This window comes from Apium graveolens, chromosome 6 (genome assembly GCF_009905375.1).
Source record: "Apium graveolens cultivar Ventura chromosome 6, ASM990537v1, whole genome shotgun sequence".
Classification (NCBI taxonomy): Eukaryota; Viridiplantae; Streptophyta; class Magnoliopsida; order Apiales; family Apiaceae; genus Apium; species Apium graveolens.
In genome coordinates, this window is record NC_133652.1 from 20,711,722 (window position 1) to 20,733,344 (window position 21,623).

Genomic DNA, 21,623 nt, shown 5'->3' on the forward strand with positions numbered 1-21,623 from the left:
ATACATTTTTTTCTATTTTATATCGGACAATTAATATATAATATTCATAAAAATTGTATTTGTTTTATATTTTGAACCCTATTGCTGAATTGTCATTGAGCACTTGAAAATATCAAATTGACCGATTGTTTTATAACTCGTGCAATGCACGAGCATGCTCTAAATTGCGCGTTTTTAATTGCAGTTGTTGGCAGTATATTCGTGTTGTTTCTAGGTGAATTGATGAAATTAACCTATTTATATAAGTAGTTTTTGACTTTCTAGGGTGTGGTTATATCGATGCAAAACAAGTTTTTCGACATTTAATATTAAGGTGAAACAATAGAGAAATGTAGTGGTGTTTTATGCCCGAAATATGAATAAATAATTTTTTAAATACTTAATGTATTTTAATGCTAAAAATGCGATAAATGAGGTTCGTGATTGTGGATCTTGACCAGAAGTATGTGTTGTTAGACTAATGATCTCATCAACTCGAAATATATGTAATATTAATGATCCTCGAGTTTTTTCAACCATTTTTCTTATATGCGTGAAAGTTCAATATTTGTTATATATTAATACGATTAAAAGAATTATGCAATATAGCGTCTATACCTTTAAAATTTGAATATAATAATTGTTTATGTATAGTTTTAACCATTTTATGAAAATTATACTTTTTTTATAATAGTTCACACATTGTTAGAATAAAAAATAATTTCTACTATCTGTGCTTCGATCTTCGTACACTAATATTGTGCCCGTCTAGGAAATCTTAAAATAAGTAAATTATGACTTAAAATAAATAAGTAACATATAAGTAATAAGTAGATGAATGCTTATAAGTTATCTAAGTTATCTAAGTGTTTGGTTAAGTTTACTTATAAGTCATAATTTTTTTCACTTAAATGAAGTAAAATAAATCACTTTTACATATAATTATCTTAATTCGTAAATTTTAAGTTAGATTGACAATAAAAATAGTTATTTTAAAATCAAAGTTAAAAAAATTAAAATAAGTTGAGAAAAAATACGTCGTTGCTAACAATCAGCTTATAAGTTGTAAATATAAGTTAGGCAGACAAACACTCGTCAATAAATTATAACGGATTTATAAATAAATAAGCTGGCTTAATTAGATAGCCAAACAGGCCCATTATTTTTATCCATAAAAATGTATTTAATTTATTCATATAGTTATAAATTATTATTATTAAATAATCAAGTAGTAATAAATATACGTAATAATTAATACATACATATTAAGTTAGTGATAATTAATACATGCATATTAAATTAAAATAATTATTAACATATAATTATGAGGGGCAGTTCAGTAATTTTAATATAATTAAATTTTCTCATCCAACCCCCTATTTGCTCTATTATATATATAATAGATTTATTAAGTTGCGCTTCCCACCCTTCTAACATGTTTATTCCAAAAGAGTCGTTCTTTCATTATTCACAAATTTAACATCATAAAATTATATTATTTATTAATTAATTAATTAATAGAAAAATTTTTAATTTAATAATATACATTCTCGTTTAAATAAGTATAATATAATATGATGATTTTTAAAAATATTGAGAAAGTATATTCATAAATACTTGTCTTTGTAACAATTCATAGGTTAAAAGTTAAAAAGAAAAATTTTAGAAAAATATAATGTAGTAACTCGATATTAGGAGAAATAGAAGAAATGATATTAAAAAACAAGATAATATCGAGATGATAAGTTGCTTTAAGAAGAAAGTATAAATTTTGTGATAATATTATCACGATAAGTTCCTTTCAAAAATTACAATGAAAAATATTGTAGAAACTTCAGAAAAATATTACGAATGATAATGAATTTATAGATACTTGTATTTGTAAATTACAATACTTCATATATTAAAAGTTAAAAGAAAATATTTAGAAAAATATTATATAGTTAGTTGCTTTTAGGAGAAAGAGGAGACTTGATATTAAAAAGGATATTTAAAAAATATCAAGATACTTAGTTGATTTAAAGAAAAAATATAAATTTTAGGAGAATATTATTATGATAAGTTGATTTGAAAAAACTTAATGGAAGATATTGTAAAAACTTTGGGAGAATATAATGAATAATGATAATATATTTAGGTGAATATATGGTAATTATAGTTTTTTAATATAATTTTATGATAATATAAGATAATTGTAGTAGAAGTTTCAGGAGTGTATTATGATGGTAAGTTCATTTTAAAAATTACAATGAAATATTTTGTATAAATTTTATGAGAATATTATGAATGAGTGATCATATATTAAGAAGAATATAAGGTTATTGTAATTTTAAAAAATAATCCGGGATGGTATATCATCATGGTAAATTTATTTAAAAAAAGGAGTTTTAGAAAAATATTATGATGATAAGTTGATTTCAAAAATTTTAATAGAAGATTTTTTTTACCTACAACCGCTATCCTCCGGCTGCGCACTATGTAAACCCTACAGACTCTAGCCTGCAAATGTATAAATCTTAGAAAAATATTATGAATGAATGATAATTTATTTATAAGAATATAAGATAAATGCAGTATAAGTTTAAGAAGAATATTATGATGTTAAGTTGATTTCAAAAATAAAAATGGAATATTTTGTATAAATTTTAGGAGAATATTAGGAATTAATAGTAATATATTCAGTAGAGTATAAGGTAATTGCAATTTTTAATAGTTATTAACTAAAAAATTTGAGAAAAATAAAAAATTAGAATAAAATAATTTGGGAGGTGTCTTCTCCTTTATATATATATATATAAAGATATTGATGTATTAATATTTTTTTATGGCACACTTTTTTTATAACATACCTCAAGCTTTTTTACAATATTATCATTTTTTTATAACACGCCTTAAACTTTTTACCTTCATTAAGAAAAAAACTCAACCAACCTTATATGCAACATCTATACTATATTATAATAGACAAAAGTAGTTGGTCGGTACTTACTGAAATTACTTAATTATTATATTTTTAATTATTGAGTCGATCAATTCTAATTCTAATTAATATTGAAGTCAACTTCCTATTTTATCAATTTCAATTCTATTTTATATTGAATTCTATATCATTATAATTTACATTAAATTCAACTTCTTCTATAAATTTAAAATTTAATTCATATCAAGTTCTATATTACTCTAATTTGTTACTTCAGACTATATTAAATTTAATCAAACTAAATAATTATTTAGATTTAGTTGATATAATGTGACTCGGGTTAAGATAAAATAATAATACTATCAGTTCTTTTGAAAAAATTACACAAATGAACTTGGATAAACAAAATAATATATTTTATTTATCCAGAAAAAAAATATTATACAATTGATTTAAACTAACACAAAACTAAAATAAAAATACAATTCGACCAACAAAAACAAATTTATATATATTAATTATTCAGTCTAAAATAAAACTATATTATTGATCTAGACTTCAAAAAAATTAAAATCAAACTAAAAATAATTAGTTTGATTTGATCGGTGCAGTCGGCATCGGGCTAAAATAAAATAATGTAAACCATTTACATGATATTAATCAAATTAATATTAGACTAGATATAATTCGTATCTTATTGATGTGAACTAAAAAATCAAATTTTAATTAAAACATATATATATTTTTTAAAAATACACATATACTACCTCCGTCCCTCTCATTTTTTTACAGTTTTTTTCACATGCTTGACACGCATTTTAATGCAACTATAGAATATATTTATGTAATTTATTTTTAAAAATTTCTTTTTTGTATTAAAATTTGAACATCATATTTTTATTTAGAAGAAAAAAAAAATTAAAAAAATTATGCAACTACATTTAATAAGAGAATTAAAGTGCGTGCCGAGCCCCCGTCATCCAATGTAAAGAATTGAGGGGGACGGAGGGAGTAATTATCAATAAAACTATATCGTTCAATTAGTAATATTGTCTTTTTCAAAAATCTTTTACAGAGTTATAGTTAATCGATTAAGTAATCATCATGCTAAAATAATACATTTTAAGGTCACAACATAATAGAGACGTTATATTTTTACCTTAAATAAAATAATAATTGTGGACCGCATGGGTTGGCTCAGTTGGTTAAATAGGGGATAACTATTCTCTTTGTCACAAGTTTGAATCCCACGGAAGGATAATTTATGATTATGCATTTTGAATGTGAGTCTAATTTGTGATTATGTCTTCTAGATGTGAGCATGTAGCTTAAGTGCGGTTTACCTGAGCCCGCGGGGTTTATTCAGGGCACACCCGAAGGTAGCGGTTGCGGGTTTTCTATGATAAAAAAATGATAATAATAATTTTGTTTTAATAATATTTCCCCTCTTACCAATGTTACCACTTTAAATAAGTTTAAATATTCTAAAAAGTTATGAACATATACGTCTACTAATATAATTATCATGAAGTCATATCATTTAAAGTTTTTAAATAAATAATATTAAGAATTGAATTTAAATTTTTTTAATATATAATATTAAAAAAAATTGTGCGATCCGTGCATGGCACGAGTTTTAAGCTAGTAAAAAGTTATATATACAACAATCATATATATTAAGGGCTTGTTTCGGGTCCTACTAATAACTAGCTTATTAATTTATAAACCCGTAATTACTTATCGACGAGTGTTTGTCAACCTAGCTTATTAGGCGGATTTATAACTTATAAGCTGATAAGTTAAATGTTAGTAATGACATACTTTTTCTCAACTTATTTTGATTTTTTTATTAACTTCGGTTTTAAAATGTATGTTTTAAAACGCTAATATAAATTTAAAAATCACAAATTAAGATAAATATATTTTAAAATAATTTATTTTAGTTCATTTAATTCTTTTAAAAAAATTCAACTTATAAGTAAAATTATTCAAACACTTATGTAACTTATTAAGATTCATCTAATTATCACTTATAAGTCACTTGTTGATTTTAAGTCATAAGTTAGTTATTTTAAAATTTCTCAAACGGACACTTAACTTCGTGTGATCTCATTTATAACTTTTTATGGTATTTTTGCCGAAATATTGAAAAATTGAATATTTTTGACAAATTTCTTTAAATCATTAAAATCTAACATATTCACAATATCCCGCAGTATGTGAGATGAGTTTTACATAGTCTTACCCTCATTTCCAATTATGAAGCGGATGTTTTAAAAAGATGTGTGTTATCCTGTATTATGAGCAGAAGTAAGTGTTACAGAAATCGCTTATCAGATAAAATCGGTGAAAGGACCTTATAGCAATTTATTAGAAATTGGGGATTTATAGAAATGATAAATCGGTGAGAAATCGGAAGTAATTTATTATTTACTTTTAATATTTGTGTAAGTAAGGGGTCATTTGACAAATCTGAACGATAGTTTATGTACCACTAAAATTTTTGGAATGAAAGAAATTCTGAACAAGTCATTCGAGTCATTTGACAAATCTGAATCAAATTTCCTGAATAGATTGAAAATTTTAAAATGTGAAATAAACATGTAATATCTTAAATTTAAAATCTTCTAATTATCATGTCCAACATCATAATATTTATAATATAAAATCTTTAAAATATTTATGCAATTAATAATTCTGAAACTTATTTGCTAATTAAAAAATTTAATTAACTAGTAGACATGTAATAATGACAATATTTATCATAAAATAAAATCATTTTTAACAAATTTTGTATTTAAAATAGTTAGTTTATAATGATCAATTCTATGACCAATTTAAAACTAATTAATTATTATTTATGACATCTAAAACTGTTTTTGAATGGAACAACTTATGTATATGAAGCATATTTGTAATGGTAATGTACTGGTCTACGTGAAAAACCGTGCAGGTAGGAATTTTTAGTCCATTCGTCCAAAAGAATTTTGGTTCGTCCAGAACTTTAAAGGAAAAACAAATGATTAGAACTACTCCATCCTTCTCATCGAGTTTAAACTTACTCGTTTCAGCGTTATCAAACGACCCCTGACTATAAAAAATGTCTCAACAAAATTCTGAATGAAAATATAGCTCTTATGAAAAAGAATCAACTGCAAAAGCATAACTTTAGTTATTTGCATTAGTCAACTGCAAAAATATAACCCTGATTATACACATTAAGTATGATTCAACGACATCATTCAACCGGATCTACATTATAAATACTTAGAGCCAAAAGTACATCACTCCTAATATTTTATATTCGGGCACTATAAAAAATATGCTTTTTCTATATTATGAATCTCTTGTGAATTTCTAAAACTAATAATAGTAACTACGCAACCCAAAAGGTGAAACTAGGCAGTCAAAAGTGTTATCAGTGTTCATTATGTAAATCATCAAACATATGTTCATCAATAAAGAATGGTTCCTCGTCTTTAGAAAAAAAAATCTTCATCGAATTCTTTAATTGGATCATTACAGATGTTTGTTTCATTGTACGCGATTGTAGAACTTTCAGACTCATTATCGCCACCATCCACAATCCACTATTGAGCCATCCGAACATCAATTGCTAATAATGGATCACAATTTTCCTTCAACTTTTTATTCTTGTTAAGAAGCTTAAGATTAAACTTGACATATACAAAATCATTCAATCTCTCTGAATCCAGCATATTCCTCTTTTTGGTATAAATGTAACAATAAAAATATAGATTTCAAAAACCCGATGACCTTATATTATAAGCGAGCATAAATAGTACAACAATGATTTAACAATTACAAACCCCTCCAAAGATGCTCCAATTTCTCTCGCATCCCGAAAAACTTGTGGTGAGGCCAAGTATTTTCATTGCCATTTTTTGTAAATTTGGTGTCTGAGATCCATAACTACATCACCAAGCAACTATCATGACAAAGAATAATTAAAACTGATGAATTTTACTTTAACCATAAATGGAACAATTAAGTGAAAGATGACATATATTTAAAGTTATTACCTAGTTTAAAATCGTCATCATTTTTAATTCTTCCCGAAATGGCTATTTTTTTTGAAAATATACCTTCCATTACCTTTTACTTGTGCAACTCAATATTAGATACCACATTTTGAGTTTGAAAATCAATAGGGAAGAAAGTCTCGACACAAGTTATGAATACTCCCATGTAATTAGACCCAGTTCTTTTTGTGTCGGTCTTTTTTTGTATGTATAATAATTGATATGTTATTGACTTTCTCGATTTCTGACCCGACTTTTGACTAATATCAACAAAACATATATTGCCTGGCTAGGTGTTAGATCGACAACATCTCTCCGGCCGACATTTCGACCGATTTATCGGTTAATACGCCGATTTCTACAACAGTGTCGGAAGTTTGGTATACATAACAAGTATAATGCCAATACATCAAATATAAGAGAATTTAAGCTATTTTATACATAAAAAAATATGATAAACGATGATAACACTTCCCAAAAATTTATCATTGTTTTCTTAAAAGTGGTCGATATAAAAATAATTTATGATTTTCTTTTCAAGAAACTTACCTAAATTTCTATGTATTTCCTTCTTTACCTAGACTCTTATATCTGAAATTTTCTTGTATTGGAAGCTAAAATATCACGAGTAATATATTTGTTATATAAAAAGTTAACAAAAATTTAAAATCCCAAAAGAATATTATATTGAAAGCTTATGAAGTAAAAAAGTATTTTTTTTACAGTTTTGATTTCGGCACTATTTATTATACAAGATTATATTAATTAATTAAAAATAGGAGTTTGATTAATAAATAAATTTTAAAAATATATGCATATGAAATGATCAACTAATTATGATCTGATTTTTTTTAAGATCTTACGGTTTTTGACCAAGATGGTAGCGGGACTAACATTAAAAATTAAAATTTTGGGATTATTCAAGTAATCACACGAGCACTCAAGCATAGCTTTTATTTTATATTTTCCGTTATTCTTTCTTCATATCACAATTTCCGAAACCATGCATGAACTCCGGTTAAATGATACTATATTATATATCAGTACAATATATTTTTGAGAACATATCTTTCGGACCAAAGAAATATACATTCTAATAATCTGAATTATATTTAAAATACTATGATATCCATGGCAATTGTGTAAATTAAAACAGAACAAAGGTCAAAATTGTAACACTAAACTTCACCTATATCACTCCCCTTCTCTCCGATCCAAACCTCCCCTCATCGTCATTCTCCGTTCCGATCTCGGATTGTTTCCCTCAATTTATATCTATAAATTATACATACAGATACATACATCATATAACAATGGAAGGCAAGCTCAATTCATTCGATTCAAACCAAATTGAAGAAGCCGAAGCTAACAATCACGGCTGGCAAAAAGTGACTTACGCTAAGAAGCACAAGAAGCAGTCGGCGAAAAAACCGGATTCCGGCAGGATTGTGTCCAACGGATCCGCCGTGCACGGAGGCGACGGTGTTTTCACGACGCTGGAGAAGCAGTCGGAGGAGCGGCGCCGGAGAATTGAGGCTCAGAGAGCGGCGATTGATTCCGATGATGCGCCGGTGAGATCGGTGAAGCAGCGATCGGATGTTGATGATGATGATAGTGATGGTGAGGTAGGTAAAGGTGTGCAGAATGGAGTACAGGCTGAAGAGAAGAAACCGAAGGTGAAGAAAGTGAAGAAACCGAAGGTTACGATTGCGGAAGCTGCTGCGAAGATTGATGCTGATGATTTGGCTGCATTTCTCGCTGATATTTCCGTGAGTTTGTTTGCTCGGTTTCGTAATTTTTGATTTTTATTGAGTTTTGATGAATTTATGTTTGAATTATTGATAATCTTGATTAAGTGATAATTTTCAGATTTTAGTGGATGCGTATGCGTTTTTTGTTTTGATTAATTGATAAAAAAAATGTTGATGTGATGTGAACTTATTGATGTTTTAGACAAATGAATATTTGAAAGAGGTGATTTTTATGATTGTTGGTTGTGTTGTGATTGCTTTGCAGGCATCTTATGAATCTCAGCAGGATATTCAGATGATGCGGTTCGCGGATTATTTTGGTAGGGCATTTTCAGCTGTGAGTGCGTCTCAGTTTCCATGGACTAAGTTGTTCAGAGAGTCCGCTATTAGGAAGATAGCAGATGTGAGTTGGTTTTCTTATTTTCAATTGTGATTTTTTTACTTATTCTTAGAGATATGGTATTTAGTAGTTTCCTTTTTATATGATTTAATTAATCATGACCGGCCTCATTGACTTTAACCTTGGCGGTTTTCTCATTTATCCTTGTAGACCTTCCTCTAGTGGTTGAATTTCTGTAGGATTTTGTTTTAAGGAGACTCTTGTTATACTTACAATTTAATCTGTTATTGATGTTTGGAACTAAAATTGTGCGGTTGTTGGGAGTTGAGATCGTATCAACCATTAAGTCCTCTACTTTTTAATGCATTAAATGATATATATACAGTACACAACGCAGCGCTCTTTTACACTGTTAATACAACCTTTCACACTGTTGAAACAAATGCATGCTAATTGGTGTTAGAATCTGTATGATAGTTTTCATAAAATAAAACTTTTAAGTGAAAATTACATATTCTATAATTGAAATCGTATATACCAAGGATATACCTTTCTATCTCAACTATCAATTAATGACAAATATCTTGTAGTTGTTTACGGTGTGAGTACCTGTAACTATCTATTGGATCTTGAGAGTAACTTATTACTTGCATCTTCTAAAGATTATTACTTAAAAATACAAGTATAAACACTTGTTCATGCAGAATATAGGACACAGCAATAAAATATGAAAATGGAGATTAAGTATATATGATATTGATTTTTTGTTCTTTTGTCTGTGTGTCTCATATGTGGTGTAATCTGTACATAGAGTAGGACCATAGTTATAATATTATTTTGCTTAATGACTAGGTGTGTAATTTCATAAAATTATGCTACAGATTCCGGTCTCAAACATATCAGAATCTGTTTACAAGACATCTGTTGATTGGATAAATCAGAGATCCACCGAGGCTCTTGGTTCCTTTGTATTGTGGTCACTAGATAGCATATTTGCAGACTTAGCCAGCCAACAACCTAGTGCTAAAGGTGCAAAGAAAGCCGTGCAACAAACAACTTCTAAATCTCAGGTAAACTTTGCTATATCTTGGTCAAAAAAGTAGTAGGGAAAAGGGAAGAAGAAGAAAACTGCTGTAGTACTGAAATACCAGAAATTAAACACATAGTGCTCTTATATCACACCAAAAGTAGTCATGGTGGACTGTGGCAGCCAATGTAAATTACTTGGGGTTGAAATTCAAGGATCCTTTCTTGTTTTTTTAAATAAATTGTGGGAAGTATCCACCCTTTTCTTTTGCACAACGGCTCTTTGAAGTTCCCTTCTAGAAAGTGTTATCATTATGTAATTTATATGCTTGCTTTCAAGACAATTCATTTTGTTGCATAGTTGTTTTGATGATGTAGAAATGTGATGTCCTAATACATGAAGTGATGTGCATGGACAGGTTGCGATTTTCTTAGTCCTGGCAATGGTATTGCGAAGAAAACCTGATGCTTTCATTAGTGTATTGATGGTGTTGAATGAAAATTCGAAGTATAAAGGACAGGATAAACTTCCAGTGATAGTGTGGATGGTAGTTCAGGTGAGTCGATAACAATAAATTTCTTTTGTGCAACTATTATATGGCTTGGAGGGAACAGACTTATGTTCTATATACAAACTAAATTTAAAATCTTATCATATTCAGGCTTGTCAAGGAGATCTTGCTATAGGGCTGTACTTATGGTCTCATCTCATCTTGCCTATAGTTGGTGGGAAATCAGGCTCAAATCCTCAGACGAGGGACTTGGTTTTACAATTGGTGGAAAGGTATATTATATGATACCTTTTAGTTCAACGGTCACTCATGTTTTATGGCAATATTGAATTCCTACTTTTATTTTTTCAGAATTTTGGCTGCCCCTAAAGCTCGTACTATTTTAGTAAATGGTGCTGTTAGAAAGGGGGAGCGCTTGATGCCTCCGTCAGCACTTGATTTGCTGTTGCGAGTAACCTTTCCAACATCATCAGCTAGAGTCAAGGTGTGTGAAATTGTTAATACAAGATCAAAAAAATGCGTTGGATGTATATATATTTTTAGTTTGTTGCATCATTATTGTTTTAACCTGTTTTATATTATCAAGGCCACTGAGAGGTTTGAGGCAATATACCCCATCCTCAAAGAGGTGGCTCTTGCTGGAGTACCTGGAAGCAAGGGAATGAAACTTGTTTCTCAGCAGATTCTCACAATTTGTACTAAAGCAGCAGGGGAAGGTAAACTACAAACTGCATTGTATCTCAATGAAATTCCTACTTAAAAAAAAATAAAATTCAAGAAGGTGATGTAAGGTGATGTATCACTTTGTGCAGGCATTCCAGAACTATCTAGAGAAGCAGCAAATATCTTTGCTTGGTGTTTGACTCAGCACCCTGATTGCTATAAGCAATGGGTGAGTTCTGTTTAAGCAGACTTTTCTTTTGTAACATGTGCATTTGAATATCCTTTAACTAATATTATATTTATTCCGTAATTATAATACTCCAGGACAACATCTATATGGATAATCTAGAGGTGAGTGTTGCTGTTTTGAAAAAGCTTACAGAGGAGTGGAAGCAACTATCTGAAAAACAATCTTCTCTAGAGGGTCTACGGGAAACACTCAAGAGTTTTAGGCACATGGTATTGCCTTTTTTCCTTGGTGTTAGTTGTGGATATCTATAATTTTAAAGTGACCATATATAAATATTGAATACTGCTTGTATAAATAGCACAGAATTGTCCAATTCATTTTATCTTGTATTTTTTTGGTAGAATGAGAAAGCACTGGCAGAAGGAGTAGAAAGTTCTCGACAATCACTTGTCAAGAATGCAGACAAATATTCCAAGTGGCTGCTAGGAAGGGTCTCGCGTGAGCATGGGTGCTTAAAGGGATTTGCATTTGTTGTCATTGCTCTTGGTGTCGGTGCTGTTTTCTTTTCCCCCAGCTTAGAGTCGGTCGATTGGAAGGAACTTACTGCATTCTTCAATCACCAATCCATTTAAAAGGACGAGCTGAAGCGGCATGCGCATGGCTATTTGACGCAGACTAAAACCATCTTTTTCGAGGAAATCAACAACACAGGCTATAGAAATTAAATTTTACCTTAATAATTTATTGACAGAATGTGGTACCTTGTGAGCAAGTTTTAAGAGGTGTTTGTGAAATTGAAAGCAAGATAGTTGGAAGTGTTGGCTGTAGGTAGATTGATAATCTTTCAGTTTTAACATCTTTGTTACTCTCTCTGTCCCTCCCATTTGTTTACACTTTCCTTTTTGGGATGTCCCATCCAATTGTTTACATTTCAAAACTTTCCAAAAATAGTAAAGTTTTTATAATTTTTAAATTAACTACATCCACTATTTTCCTTCACTATAACCACTTTATACATATAATATTAATCGGTCCCACTACTTTACTCATTTTTTCAACTTTTCTCCACTACTTTATCATTTTTCTTAAACTCCGCGCCCCACCCAAATGTACATTTGGGAGGGACGGAGGGAGTACATGTTTAAGGTAGTACTTAGGTGGATGCAGATGTGCTCTACAATGTTTGTGGGTTGTGGTTTTCGTTAAATTTATAGACAACACAATAGACACAGTACTTGGTTTTCTATTGTGTGTTGCTTTACATTGAGGGTATTAGAACATACAAACTCAGTTACATAATCGTTTTCGTTTTGTCAAATATTTGTCTACATGGTTAGCCACTTCCCTTTGACTGAATCATCTCCCTCCCCTCTGATATGATGTATATAATGCTTGTGTTAGAATGGCGCCTACTCGGGTCACTTTGCACTTTGAACATGGATGGAGCCCGGAGAGGGACTATGTTCTTGGTGTGCACACGGATAGGGGCGGAGTAAGGGCCGCGGGGACACGTGTCCCCTTAAAATAAAATTTTATCTTTTTTTTACCATTAAATTTTTTGAAAATATATGAAAGAGTCCCCGAAAATTAAAAAATATAAGAGTGTATTCACAAAATATGTTCGGTGTCTCCCCGAACATGTCTAGAGAGACATGTGTTACATACGTGTCTGCTAAGGCAGGCCGGATGATTGAAAGAATTGTCAAAATCAATTTCGAATTAATAGATTCTAGTTGAGATAAACCTACCTATTCAACCTTTATGTTCTGTAAATTGCTTTGTCAAATATATTAAAACTAATCCTTATTCAAAACTTGTCTTCCAGAATATGTATGCAACATTTGACCCTGTAACAAATAATATTAAATCAGTATCATAATTTAGCCAGCAGTATCCAGAACACTCAACATTACAACAAACTCGACCATAAAAAATAAAATTAAGGAATCTCGTCCGATTGTGAGCATCCGTTATAATTTTTTTAGGTTTATAAAGGTGATGTACTAAGCGTTTTACTAAAATCTAAATTTTGAATGAGAAATGATTTCAACAATCGATTGTCGGAAATTAACCCCAAAATATAATGCTACAAGGGGTGAACGGGTCAGAACCGGACTGTACCGGAACCGAAAGAACCGAGAACCGAAATATGAATATTATCAGAACCGAACCGGACCCGTTTATATGTAAGAACCGAACCGGAACCGAACCGTAAATTTCGGTTCGGTTCGGTTCCGAACCGAAAGAATCGAATTTATATTTTATTTCATATTTATTTATTTTGCATATTATTTTATATTTCTAACTTTTTAAATTTTGACTAGTTTTGATTATTATCAAGGGTAACTTAGTAAAATAAGATTTTTATTGGTGGTGGATCGTTTTGAATTCGATGACTTTCAAATATTTAAGAAGAAAAATATTTATAAAAATATTCAAAACTCCATATATATTTAAAGAAACGAGTAATACAATAAAAATCATATTTTTCTTAAAATTTATTATAATATTATAAATAAGAAAACATAATACGTAATATATATACATATATTTTTATATATTTTTGTATTTATTTATTTATATACGGTTCGGTTCGGTTCTTATGATTTTAGTATGTTAAGAATCGAACCGAACCGAACCGAACCGAGAACCGTAATTTCTAGAAAAACAAGAAACAAACCGGATCCGAATTAATTAAGAACCTAACCGAAACCGTAATTTTTGATCAGTTCGGTCCGGTTTTCGTTTCTAAACCGGAAAATGGTCACTCCTAGGCCTACAACTACTATCTTTAACCAAATTCTTTTTTTTAAAAAAAAAACAGAAGAAAAAGCAAGGCATAGGAGGACAGTTAATTGGGGACCGCCAAAAGGCCAGGCAAGAAAAGAATAGTAAGTTGTGACAAATCCCAAAGACCCCATTTTGTTTTACACCTTTTTTCATCTCCCCCTTTCTAATCAAACCCCAACAACGAGAGAAACAAGGAAATACTAGTACACACTTCATCTATACATACAATTTCCTGTATCTATCTCTCTCCCATGGCCACTCTTCAGTCCTGGCGAAAAGCCTACGGCGCTCTCAAAGACCAAACTAAAGTCGGCCTTGCCCACGTTAACAGCGATTTTAAGGTTTATTTTTATATTATTTAATCATTCTACTCATCTATACTTGTCTGATTTTATGTCTATGTATAATTTTTGTTGTGTGTATATATATGACTAGGAAGTAGATGTTGCGATCGTTAAAGCCACTAATCATGTTGAATGCCCACCCAAAGAACGACACCTCCGAAGTATGTTTACTTTTTCTTTTACTTTTTTCAACTTTTTTTTTGTTTATTGGTTTAGTACAGATCTAATTGGGGTTTTCGGGTTTTTGGGTTTTTGTGCAGAGATTTTACTTTCTACATCGGTGCTTCGGCCTCGGGCTGATGTTGCTTACTGCTTACATGCTCTTGCTAGGAGATTAGCCAAGACGCATAACTGGACGGTATGTATGACTTTCCGGGCTGCTTTGATATGTTGAAAATTTCATTGTGTTTATGTGAATGTAGAATTTAGGACATTTTTCCGTGTGCAATGTGTTAGGTTTGTGAGCAGATTTGAGAATTTTATGCTTCATTTTAATATGAAAATGTGTTTAGGTAACCACATTATGGTTATCTAATCATAATGTGTTTAGAATTTTATGCTTCATTTTAATATGAAAATGAAGCGTAAAACCCATACACATTATGAGGTGATTAGATAACCATAGGTAAAATGATTCTCGGCCAAATTAGGTTACTTAAGCATTGATCGCTTTTATATTCTCCTTGGATTTACTATGTTTGTCCGGTTATAAAAGAAATGTACTGCTAGGGCTCAGAAATGAAAAGTAAAAAAAAGGTTCATTGATAATTATTAGCAGCCTTTTATGTTTACAAATGTTCATCTTATACTCGAGCATCTTCTTAAATGATCTGCCCTATTGTTGAAGGATAGAAATTATCGTGCCACTTATATCTTCCTAGTTAACAAAAGTTTGTTCCTATACAATGGATTACAAACATAGTGAAGCCTTTAAGTTCCTAAATATTTATATTGAAGGGAGAAAGTGCATACGGAATTGATAGTGCGATAATCATGATGTTTGTCACTACAAACCGAGGCTTAACCAGGCGATAATAATCATTTTTACGACTCGATGTTGGTCTCTATGATGAATATACTTGAGTAAAATGCTGAATTTTGTGATGTCACATACATTGGCTAGACTATAATTTGATAATCTTGGTTAGTTGGTTTCAACTGATAGTATAAATAATCTTCTGCATTACGAAGCAACTGTGCAAACATGGATGAGATAAAAAAAATCCATTTCTATATAAGCTTTGCTTACTCTTTTATTTAGATGACACAGTCTTCTTGATTTTTGTTCTATAATCATGCATATTACTGGACTTTTGCTTAACAGGTGGCTTTGAAAACACTTATAGTCATACACAGGGCACTGAGAGACGGAGATCCCACTTTTAGGGAAGAACTACTGAATTTCCATCAACGTGGACATATTCTGCAACTTTCTAATTTTAAGGATGATTCCAGCCCAATAGGTTAAGACTTAAGACTAATACAGTAGTCATACACACACGCGCACACACACACATAGTATGAGTGCTTTATTCTTGTTTAATTGGTGAACATGGTCACTTTTAGTGGACATATTGTTGATTTTATATTTGTCTTATTTTAGCTTGGGATTGCTCTGCCTGGGTACGTTCATATGGAATGTTTTTAGAGGAACGACTTGAATGCTTTCGAGTTCTGAAGTATGATATTGAAGCAGAGCATATTCCAAAACCTGCACAAGGGGAAGAGAAGGTATTCACAGAATAATTGGGCATTAATTTTGTTACTGTCATGCGAAATGAGGATGGAGGAAAGTCACCACTTACCAGAGTACTTTTATGTTTGATGATAACTGTTAGTGCCAAGATAGTGTCTAGTGACTGCACATATCTTATATATAAAGCAGAAGAAACCTTAAATATAAAGAGTATGTCTATGATGCAAACCGAAAGTCATGGTCAAGTGTCTACCTGTTATCTGTTGGGTCATGGTCAGTCTTTCTATGAAAAATAGGGTAAGGCTGCGTCCATTGGGTCCCTTGTGTACCAGGTAAGACCACCGACAGGGACTTATATAGTAATTTAACCTAGCAGGGCCAAAGGAAAGGAAAACGCAGCAGCAATGGGAAAAAACACAGAAGTTTTTGAATTCACGCCCCATGAGATTTTCTTCTGGGTAATAAACAAAAGTTATAGTGTAAAAGAATAAAAAACGAATGCGAAAGGCATTTCAGAATATTCAAACCAGGGTCAGTAAAGTATAAAATACACACTTTCTAGTTTCTCCACTAGTTCATGGAAGCAAGATTCATAATAGTTGGAAATACTACTCCAGTTGGTGGAGGCAGTCAACCCTATTCCCCCCACACTGTATCTGTCCCTGATGATCGGCCTATGATTTTAACTCCTCTATTTGTACAAGGATTCAAGGATCCTCTAAGAAAATGCGAAAGGCATTTCAGAATATTCAAACCAGGGTCAGTAAAGTATAAAAATACACACTTTCTTGTTTCTCCACTAGTTCATGGAAGCAAGATTCATAATAGTTGGAAATACTACTCCAGTTGGTGGAGGCAGTCGACCCTATTCCTCCCACACTGTATCTGTCCGTGATGACCGGCCTATGATTTTAACTCGTCTATTTGTACAAGGATTCAAGGATCCTCTAAGAAAATGCTGACATGGGATTTTCGCCTCTATAGCAGGTTAATCAATTTAATTATTCAATAAATGTACCTCTATTGTAAGAAATATAAACTTTAAAAATTATGCAACTAAAATTGGTGCCCCTGCTTTCTATTTGTTTCGAAGATTGAATGGCAAAATAGATGTATATTTAACTGCGAAATTACCATTTTAATGTCATTAATAAGTTGGCATGCGGCCTAGTAAAGTTACTTAAGTTGAACCACGATTTTAATATGTCATTGAAGTAACAGATAAGGAATATTGTTTATTTCTTCAGAGTTTGAATGGAAGTATAACACTAGCCATTAGATAGTTCTCAGATATTACTGATATTTTCTCTTTTGATTGTAAAGCTGATATGACTGGCGGATACTGATAAGCATCTTTCAACTTAGAGTTTGTTTGTGTCCCCCGGCTGTGACTAATATTTAGAGTAAAATATTTTTATCGGTACATTGTTATCTGGTTCTTTGCATCCCTCAATCAGCATCACTTCTTTCTGCAGGTTTACAGCACTAGAACCAGGGGGTTGGACGGTGAACAGTTGATGGAGCAGTTGCCTGCTTTACAGCAGCTTCTCTATCGTCTTATTGGATGCCGGGTATTCTTTTCTAGAACTTGTTTCCTTCTATATTCTGTAATTGCTTTGCATACAACTTTTATAATTTTCTTTTTCTCTATAGAGGCTGTTTGGATAAGTTTTTGAAAACCAAATGTTACCTTTTCTTAATGCAGCCTGAAGGAGCTGCTGGAAGCAATTATGTAATACAATATGCACTGGCTTTGGTATGTGAAGCAACACAGACCTAGTTGATATGTAGTTTTTGTGAGATGACACTTCATATTCATCTATATAATTTTTAATGTTAAGTAAGACTGTTTAGCCAGCCTATTTGAAATTTGGTAATTATCTATATAGTCTTTTAACTATATTAGATTTTATTTATAAAACAATGGGTAATTTTATTACGAACACATAGAATCGAATGTTTTTGCTATTAATAATTTGGTCTTGGCATAATATACCTCTATATTATCATCAAATATGTGTTTACACATGGGTGATTTTCAGGTACTTAAAGAGAGCTTCAAATTATACTGCTCAATAAATGATGGAATAATAAATCTTATTGATAAGGTGAATTTGATTTGGCTATACATGAGATTCTTCAGTATATATATCTGATACAGTTCTTGCGTTAACATAGTGCAATTTTGTCCTCAATTTTAGTTTTTCGAGATGCCAAGACATGAAGCCATGAAAGCTATGGATATATATAAGAGAGCTGGTCAGCAGGTCATATTTACATTGGAGAACTTTATAAGTGTCTTTGCTACTAGCATATGTTCAATAAGTTTTTGAAATTGAAAATTTTTAATTAAAGCGTCTGGATCCTAAAAGTTACAGGCTTGTATAACAATAAGCCCTTTTACTGCAGGCCTCCTCTCTTTCTGAATTTTATGGAGTTTGTAAAGGATTAGAACTTGCCAGAAATTTCCAGTTTCCAGTTTTGCGAGAGGTAATAATGCTGCAAGTGTTATGTGTGCTGTAGCTATTTCAAACTCTTTTATAAACTTTGCTAAATCTTCTCTTGCTTTCTTTTCCAGCCTCCACAATCTTTTCTTTTGACTATGGAAGAGTATATTAGAGAAGCACCAAGGATGGTCAGTGCTCCTAGAGAGACACTGGTCAGTTGATCACTTATGGTCTCAGAAATATTATGCAAACTTACTTTGCTACTTTACATGATCTCTAATTTGTGGTGTATTGTTTACTTGATCTTGATTTTACCTAAAACAAGTGTCAATTGTTAATTAGGAATTTCCTGAGAGGCTTCAGTTGACATATAAGCCTGAAGGAGATGCTTCGCCTTCGGAGGAGAATAACGTATCCAATGATGAGCCTACACCTATAAGTTTGGATATAGTACCCGTCTCAAACGTTGAGGATCCTGTTTATCCTCCAGCTCCTCCAAATAACTTTGTTTCTGATGATCTTTTGGTGAAGATCTCACTTCTTACTTTGTTGTTTAAATTGCAGTCCAATTGTGTGTATAATTCAATTTCACACATGGTTTTATAGTGTGATTAAATTCTTTTATCTGTTGCATTCTAGGGTTTAAATGCTCCTGCACCGATTGCGTCAGCAATAGAGGAAAGTAATGCTTTGGCTCTAGCGATAATTCCATCTGGTATAAATTTGTCCTGTCATATTTTTACTTTGTTGTCATTTGCTACTTTTTGACCACTATCAGCTTTTCATGATATGCTTTTCCAAGTCATGAAACGAGTATATATTTAAGGTGCAGGTGCCTCATTTTCTGATCCTTCACCTTTGCAAGCTAAAGATTTGGATCCCACAGGATGGGAACTTGCCTTGGTCAGTACTCCTGGAAACAATATTTCTTCGGTTCAGGACAGGCAACTGGTAGGCAATATTTTGTAGTCATATTCCATTCAGCTTATTTTCACAAGATTATTATTGGTTATACTTATATATCAAAGTTAAATTTTTACTGTATTAGACATTAGGTATTTAGTCACTTCATATACTGTTCAATTTACATTTAGCAGAGTGCTTAAAATTGGTTAACATAACTTGTTATTGTTCCATCTTTTTATTTTACGTCATACCAGGCTGGTGGATTGGATACTCTCACCCTGAGCAGCTTGTATGATGAAGGGGCTTATAGAGCTAGTCAGCAGCCAGTATACGGAGCACCAGCCCCCAACCCATTTGAGGGCCCTGATCCATTTGCATATTCTAACAATGTAGCTCCTCCGCCTTCTGTTCAAATGGGATCAGCGGCTCAATATCAAGCCAATCCATTTGGTCCTTATCAGCAACCTTTCTACGCACAACCCCAGCATCAACCAAATCTGATGATGGCCCCACAAAACCCTTTTGGCGATACAGGTTTTGGATCATTCCCAGTTAACAACGGTGGTCACCTGCAGACAAGTAATCCTTTCGGAAGCACAGGTCTGCTATGATGATGTCGAGATACATAAAGCAATGGAATTACTCGGGTTTGGATGATTTTGATGTACATGAACGGTAGTGAAAATTTGTGTATCTTTTGTGGTTTGGGCCAATTTTTGTTGACTTGTAAAAGTTACTGACATGGTAAGGATGCTACTAATGTTCATAGGTTACATGATGAATGATAGTATAAGCTTTGTGCTAGGTTTCTGTAAACAGTTCCTCTGTGATCAAATCTTTAACAAACTTGGGCCGTTGTGACTTGTGAATAAAAGTGTGTTCTGGGCTTCGGGTCGAGTTCACTCATAAAGATACAAACAATAATTGTATTAAAATTTCATTTGTATTCTCATTAATCTGAAGCTGTAAGAAATCTCATGAATAAGAGCTCAACGTTAAGGGCCTTGGTTTCTAAACTTGATCCATGTTTATAGATTTAGATTCTCATAAAAAGAAAAATGATGCAACAAAGATTAGGAATTTTTAAATCTGAATTTGGCTGCCGGCATATATATGATTAAAATCATCAAGTAGTGTGTTTGATTAACAGCTACAAAGTGTCAAAATTTACGATACAAATAAGAGATTCTGATCTAAGACGGGGCCTATGCTATTTATATTTCTGGTTTCATTAGGTTCGACAATCCTTTTCATACCCACTGCATATTCTCGACATAAATTTGATAAATAAAAAACATTATTAATTTCCGAAATTTTATTTATTTTTGAAAGTCAATAAACTTGGAAAATCAATTCTTAAAATTTCAACTTTCAAATCAAACAAACCCTAAAAATTTCACATTTTACTCTATCAATTCTCAAAATTTCTATATATGTAAAAATTTAAGCCTAGATACTTAAATAAATAAAATTCAAAAAGAATGAAATAAAATAGACAAAAATGATGAGGTCCAGCATCTAGCATCGTTTGTGGGCCCCACACTCTACTTTTGTGGTGGAGTCCACGACCCATTTTTGGGGTACACAGGACCCACGGTTTGATTTATGAAAAGAAAGACGGAATGAGAAGAGCGTTTATGAAAAAAATATAAATAGAAATACAATGAAAAGATGTTTTTGGATCCAAAGATTTAACTAATTTAACTTTAATTCCCTTTATTCAACCTCTGTCATATCCCTCACAGTACGCAACCTTTGGAGGCTTAATTTTTTTTTTCTTTTCATATAACACTGTTGGGAAAAACAGAATTTCAGATAATTTTCTGAATCTAAATTGGCACATTTTAATCTGCAGATGCATGCATCTCATCTTTTTTACCTGGAAAATTTATAATTATTATTACGATACATAAGTATTTGGAAAATAAAATTGGTTAACTTTATCTCCCCCATTTTTTAAAATATAATAATTTTTCAATATATGATTCTCAATTAATACTTTTCTATTTACTCAGT

General features: G+C 31.3%; 2 protein-coding genes across 3 annotated transcripts; both read left to right on the top strand.

The window, feature by feature from the left end:
* Positions 1-8,126: 8,126 nt before the first annotated feature.
* Positions 8,127-12,685, top strand: LOC141666994 (uncharacterized). The gene is made up of 10 exons (XM_074473263.1): positions 8,127-8,711; positions 8,959-9,096; positions 9,915-10,103; positions 10,479-10,616; positions 10,722-10,843; positions 10,923-11,055; positions 11,158-11,287; positions 11,384-11,463; positions 11,559-11,693; positions 11,826-12,685. Exons 1-10 carry the CDS (start codon positions 8,256-8,258, stop codon positions 12,054-12,056), a joined length of 1,752 nt encoding a protein of 583 aa, XP_074329364.1. The 5' UTR covers positions 8,127-8,255; the 3' UTR covers positions 12,057-12,685.
* Positions 12,686-14,285: 1,600 nt separating this feature from the next.
* On the top strand, positions 14,286-20,496 carry LOC141666798 (putative clathrin assembly protein At2g01600). Of its 2 annotated transcripts, none has more exons than XM_074472995.1 (15): positions 14,286-14,555; positions 14,650-14,719; positions 14,819-14,916; positions 15,883-16,021; positions 16,162-16,289; positions 17,730-17,825; positions 17,960-18,010; positions 18,297-18,362; positions 18,456-18,521; positions 18,664-18,744; positions 18,833-18,913; positions 19,044-19,226; positions 19,341-19,416; positions 19,534-19,652; positions 19,862-20,496. In XM_074472995.1, the coding sequence occupies exons 1-15, from the start codon at positions 14,466-14,468 to the stop codon at positions 20,216-20,218; spliced, it is 1,701 nt and encodes a 566-aa protein (XP_074329096.1). In that variant the 5' UTR covers positions 14,286-14,465; the 3' UTR covers positions 20,219-20,496. The 2 variants fall into 2 exon arrangements, with proteins under 2 accessions (XP_074329096.1, XP_074329095.1); XM_074472994.1 differs by having other exon boundaries at positions 14,287-14,555; positions 19,528-19,652.
* Positions 20,497-21,623: the final 1,127 nt, after the last annotated feature.